General features: G+C 38.3%; 1 protein-coding gene and 1 long non-coding RNA gene across 2 annotated transcripts; one reads left to right on the forward strand and one right to left on the reverse strand.

Moving 5' to 3' along the window:
- The first annotated feature begins 1,045 nt into the window (after positions 1 to 1,045).
- LOC120267801 lies at positions 1,046 to 2,993 on the forward strand. Its single transcript, XR_005538578.1, has 3 exons — positions 1,046 to 1,193; positions 2,149 to 2,209; positions 2,781 to 2,993. It is a non-coding gene; the product is annotated as an uncharacterized LOC120267801 (long non-coding RNA).
- Positions 2,994 to 3,367: 374 nt separating this feature from the next.
- LOC120266628 (protein ENHANCED PSEUDOMONAS SUSCEPTIBILITY 1-like) lies at positions 3,368 to 5,128 on the reverse strand. The gene has a single exon (XM_039274271.1). The coding sequence runs from the start codon at positions 5,018 to 5,020 to the stop codon at positions 3,662 to 3,664; it is 1,359 nt and encodes a 452-aa protein (XP_039130205.1). The 5' UTR covers positions 5,021 to 5,128; the 3' UTR covers positions 3,368 to 3,661.
- Positions 5,129 to 5,510: the final 382 nt, after the last annotated feature.

Below are 5,510 nucleotides of genomic sequence, written 5' to 3' on the forward strand. Positions count from 1 at the left end.
CTCCCATTGTCAATCGGAGCGAACCTAGCGAGTCACACTTAAAGGGATAAAGAATCAGTCTTGTTTTGAGTGTAGGAGTAAAATTGTCAATTTACAATTTTATTTCATGGGATGAATGAAATTGAAAATTAGTCTAGAGTTTTTGTCTTAAGTTTAAATTTTGATTTAAATTCGATGAAGTCGAATAGATAATCAAAATTATAAGGACTCAAAGACAAAAGTGGATTTAGTTAGATTAGGACTCATATTTCTAATAGAACTTCTATGGTAATGTTTATCATATTATGAAGATTAATATTTTGAATAGGACTTCATAATTGAATGATGTTTATCATATATGAAGGTTTATATTTCGAATATAAATAATAATTGAATAATGTTTATCATGTTTTATGAAGTTTCTATAAATATGACTCAATCAATTAATTCTCTACTGAGAAAAATCCCCAAGCTCTCTCTTCCTCTCTAACCCTAGCCGCTATTTGGAGAAGAAGATGAGGAGATTGTCTCTTATTTCTGGCGTGTGATCTAGAGGTGTGGGACTTTCGTTCGGCGCTAAGAGATTTAAGACAATCCGAAAGATAAATTCGGCGCATCAAAGAAAAATAATCATTAAGAGGTAATTTTTTAGGCCTTTTAATTAAATTACGGTGTTCATTAAAACAATTAGAATATATTACAAATATATTGTTACTTTCGCATGTCTTTTTCATGTTATTTGATTTTTATGATATTACCTAACACTACTAACATAGAAAGAGAAAAAAAGGCTTAAATATGCTCGTGTTAGCGGCTGTGCTTTTCAGGACTAAATTCAGAGAGTTATACAAATTTAAACATTCCCATCTACAATAACACACCTGTACGCAATATCCATGTACAGTAACTATGTAGATTTTGTAATGTCCAGGGTTGACACTTTGACCGTGTGGACTTGGACTGCTGATTTTTTGTTTAGGAGGTGGAGCCCACCACTGGCATTTTCTCTTCCCCATGCCTCTACCTCAACTTTCCCGTGACCCTGTTTGGTTTCCCGTGAGTGACGAGTCTTGTCAAGCAGTGTTGGTGGAGCTCTTAAAGGGAGAGCAGCCTCTTCTCCTTGCTCTTCTCCTTTTCCTTGGGAGCTTGCTTCTCTTTGGCTGAAGGCTAGAGCTTGGGCTTGGAGGAGATTCCTTTCACTGGCTAGATTTGAGGTAGGTTGCTTCTCTTGTGTTTTGATGATCTTGACCTCTTGGATGTTGTAGTTAGTTGGTTAGCTTCTTGTGGTATTCCTCTTGAAGATGTATATAAGCACTTTTAAATTTAAACCCAAAGCATGCGTTCATGTTGTAAGTGGGTAGATTTTCTACACATTCATGCTTGTTCCTGTGGCTTTAATGTGTGTTATAAGTGATCATGAGAGCTTAAACACTTTCTTTAATCCTTGGTTTAATCATCTTGTTAGTGATATGCTCACATGTGTTTATGCATGAGAGTGTGTGATCCTGGTGATTTGGTTGGTTTGGAAGCATGGTTGATGTGTTGAAATTGTCTTTTGGCACTTGCAGAAAATTTATGCTTTTGTTTACACTTAGTGGTGCTGGTATTTCCTGTAGCTTCGTTGGATGATATTGATTTGATTTGTGTTAACTTAACCTTAATGATGTTTTCATTTTCTCTTTGGTGGTAGTCAAGCTGGACAACATGTGAGTTGGTTGCATAAGACCTTGACTTTTAGTATTTAATGCTTTAAAACCTTCTAGACTTTAATTACTTTATCATAGATCATTTTGGCATTAGCTTAACATCTAGACCTGGCCATTACAAACACCCTTGTAGGCATGCTTCTGTAGTTTTATTTGCTTAATGTTTACCACTATAGTTCTGTAAATTCGTGAGGCTTCCAGAATCATGGTTGTCATGTTTTTGTTCATCTTATACCTGTGTGAGTATATATTTATAGTTAGATTTATACTTTCAGTTATGTTTTGTTAGTTGGTATTCTAATTGCCATCCTTGAACCTTGCATACCAGGTTATTATTTTTACACATAGGTATTTTGTTTGTGCTTGACTTATTCCTGCCATGGTTGTAAATTCTTCCTCCGGGGCCTTAGTTGTAATAGGCCCGACCCAAGACTTAATTCTAAGTAAAGCTTTTGTTGGTTAGATTTTGTAGCAAGCCCTAGTTCGCGGGACTTGGTGAACCCGACTCTGTAGCTCGGAGCCAGGTAGGCTCTCGCACCCGCAAATTCCTTATTTCTGATAATTATTATGTATTTAAGTTATTTCACTATTTTTGTAATTTTAATTAATTATTTATTTACTTACTTGTCATTTATTTATTTGTTGTTTTTATTTATTTAATTGTTCTATTTATTCAGTATTTTCTCTGTCTGTATTTCATATTTCTGCGGGTTTTTAGTACATCTCCATTCCTGGCTCGCCCAGCTAGGAGGAGTAAGTCCTAGCCATGTGCACATGTGTTCTGTAGTAGCGCTACCCCCCCGACTGCGGTCGAAGATCGAGCTCGATCGTTGATATTCCGATTTGCATTACGTCCCGACTTCACGATCGATGATCCGACCTCGTCTTTGTCGATTTTTGTTATTAGCCAGGGAGATGTACATCATTGTTTTTGCGTGTTTCCGTAATTTTTTGGGATTGTTTCTGTATTCTGCGTATCTTCTGCATTCTGTATGAATTAGGATCCTTTATTTTGCTATACATGCTTTATCTGTTGTTTCTGCGATCCTACTGGGCCCTTGTGGCTCATGCACTCTGTGAATTCTGTTCTCGCAGGAGAAGATCAAGTCTAGGATCGGGGGTGTCTGGGAGTCATATTGTCTGCTTCTGTCAGTATTTCCGTATTACCCCCTTTGTGAGTGTAAGGCTTGTACGCTGACTGTATTTGTGTTTTGCAAACTGTTGGGTTATATTTGTATTCTGTAGGGCTGCTAAAGCCCATACTTGTAGTATTTCAGTTTCCACTATCATATTCGTGCTTCTGTATTACTGTTCATATCTGCTTGTTAGGGTTGATTCTGACCATGTCAAATCTGAGATCTTGCACCCAATGGGGCCCAGTCCCACTGGATGCGACCGATCTGTCGGCGGGCCCAGCTGTGGGGCTGGGGCGTGACAGATTTACCCTTATATGTTCAATTACACTAGGTTTTCCTAACAAAAACTCAATATCTAAAGAATTTTTGCAACATGCTCCAAAGCAATATTAACTATTTTTAATTGATAACTCCTCTTTATTTGGTAGAATTGCAAGGTATGTGGCTTTCTTATGTGTGGTTTCTACCTTTATTTTATTTATTCAAAGAGCTATTTTAGAAATCTTAAACAAAATTTCGTCAAACTCGGCGGCTACTCTAGTCTGATTTGAACAAACATCTTAGATGATTGGAAAAAAGTAGCATTAGCAACTTGATAAAATAGTTAGTTAAACTGACCATTAAAAAACAATTTTATGTGCTAGTTGTAATATCATAAGGTATTTTAAAAAATAAAACAAACTTTCATTAACTGCTCCACTTAATTATATGCTTCGATAGTTTGACGCCACTCTATGGACGTGATACTTGATCCACATATATTTATTGTTTATTTAACAGTTAATTATTATTACATTTAAACCATTCAAATACCAAACTTGAGCCGTTCAATTGAACATCCTAAGGCAAGTGCAGAGGCACGGCAGGAGAAACGACATCCTTGAACTCCGGATCAGATTCAAGGGCAGTCATGAACTTTGGAAGAAGGCAAACCTCCAAGTCAACACTACCACCTCCTTCCCAACCAGGGTAATACATCACCTTCCCATCAACCTTATTAGCACTCCCGCTCCTCAGTGCCACAGCCTTGCCCCATCCAAATTCACACCCATACATATCAAACCTAGGTGAACTCGAAATCGCCACAGTGGACTCATCAACCAAGCTCAGCTTAGAAAACACTGGAGACTCCATCCAATTTCTCATAATCCCACGAATGGTGTCATCCTTGTGTGCTACCACTGCTTCATGGATCCTCCCAGCGGCCCACCCAATCCCATTCCCAAGAAGCTCCCCTGCTGTCGCTGTCATGGAGAGCACGTTGTAGGAGTTGCCGAAATAGTTTGGAGATAGAGGTGGTTGAAGCCTCGTACGGTTCTGAATTGACACACGGCAGGTGGTCAGTTTATCTGCCGGGAGACGGCGGGCACGGCTGATGCATCGCCATATCAGTGCGCTGATGGACTGGTACGAAGATATATTGTTCGTCCCACTCTCTTCATTGGCTTTTGCTTTCAGTTTTGCTATGGCTTCTGAGGTGAGGTGAAAAATTTTCTCTCGGAGAGGCGGAGGAGAGAACCTGTCAATGAAATCAGACTCGTAAGAAACGGGTAGTTTTAATGGAGGCTTAATTCCATCCATGAAATATCGACCAAGAACGGGAGGTCTAGACGGAACAGTAGTTTTTGTGCGGGAGATCTCCGCCCATGTGTTCATGAAATGCCAGAAAGAAGTGCCATCTGCAGCTGCATGGTTGAAAGAGCAAGCGAGGAAAATACCATCAGCTAGTACTGTTAGCTGAACAGCTACCAGAGAAAAAGAATGACCGTCATAGTTACTAGCACCATCAAGCTGGAAAAAAGACTGGATAAAGGTAGGGACATCAGAATTAGGTGCAAGAACATCCTCCACTGAGATTGACTTAGCCTCGGCATGAACAAACTCGGCTCCTTCATTGTTGCAATCGATGAACACAAACGTGCCAGTCACCTTGCCATCGCTGTCAAGTTCATATTGAGTAGAAAAACGGCCGGCCAGAGGATAGAAGTGGTGGAGCGTGGTAGAGAGGGAGGTTTTGAGGTTGTGGATTATGTTGTCAATGGAAATGGTGGCAGGGACATAGGCATACAGGTGGCCCTTTTGGATGTAGTTAGAAGAGAGCTTGGCTAGATCCCATGTGGCTAAGTGGCATTTCTGGCCGGCTGGGTGCTTTGGTGGTGGGCTGGCTTTCACCAAGCATTTGGAAATCAAGTGAACCATGGTAGCAGTAGGTAGCGTCTATTGTTGAGTACTTAAAATGTGGCTTCTGTGTTATATATATATATATATATTAGCAAAGATGCATATTTTTTTTTTTTATGGGATAGTCGAAGGTGGAGTTTTTGTTGAATTACATTGAAACTTCCTTAAAGATATATTATCAAACGCAGGGTTGTTGGGTTGGGACCAGCATCTGTTGCCAGGACAAATAAATTAACAATTTTTTGAAAATATTTATTTATTTATTTATTTAACAAATTGATTACAAATATTATTAATTTTTTTTTTGGAATGAACTTGAGAAATTTTAAACTTAAAAGCTCTTAAATATAAATAAGGTAAGAACTACTAAGATATGTTTAAGTTCCTCCTAAATATTTATTATTTAAATAAAAGTATTTAATAATTAATTATAAAATTTTTATTAAAATATTATGTAGCAGATATTTTATATGCATATCTTTGCTTAGCCCATCTTGGCAGTCAGACA

This window comes from Dioscorea cayenensis, chromosome 8 (assembly GCF_009730915.1).
Source record: "Dioscorea cayenensis subsp. rotundata cultivar TDr96_F1 chromosome 8, TDr96_F1_v2_PseudoChromosome.rev07_lg8_w22 25.fasta, whole genome shotgun sequence".
Classification (NCBI taxonomy): Eukaryota; Viridiplantae; Streptophyta; class Magnoliopsida; order Dioscoreales; family Dioscoreaceae; genus Dioscorea; species Dioscorea cayenensis.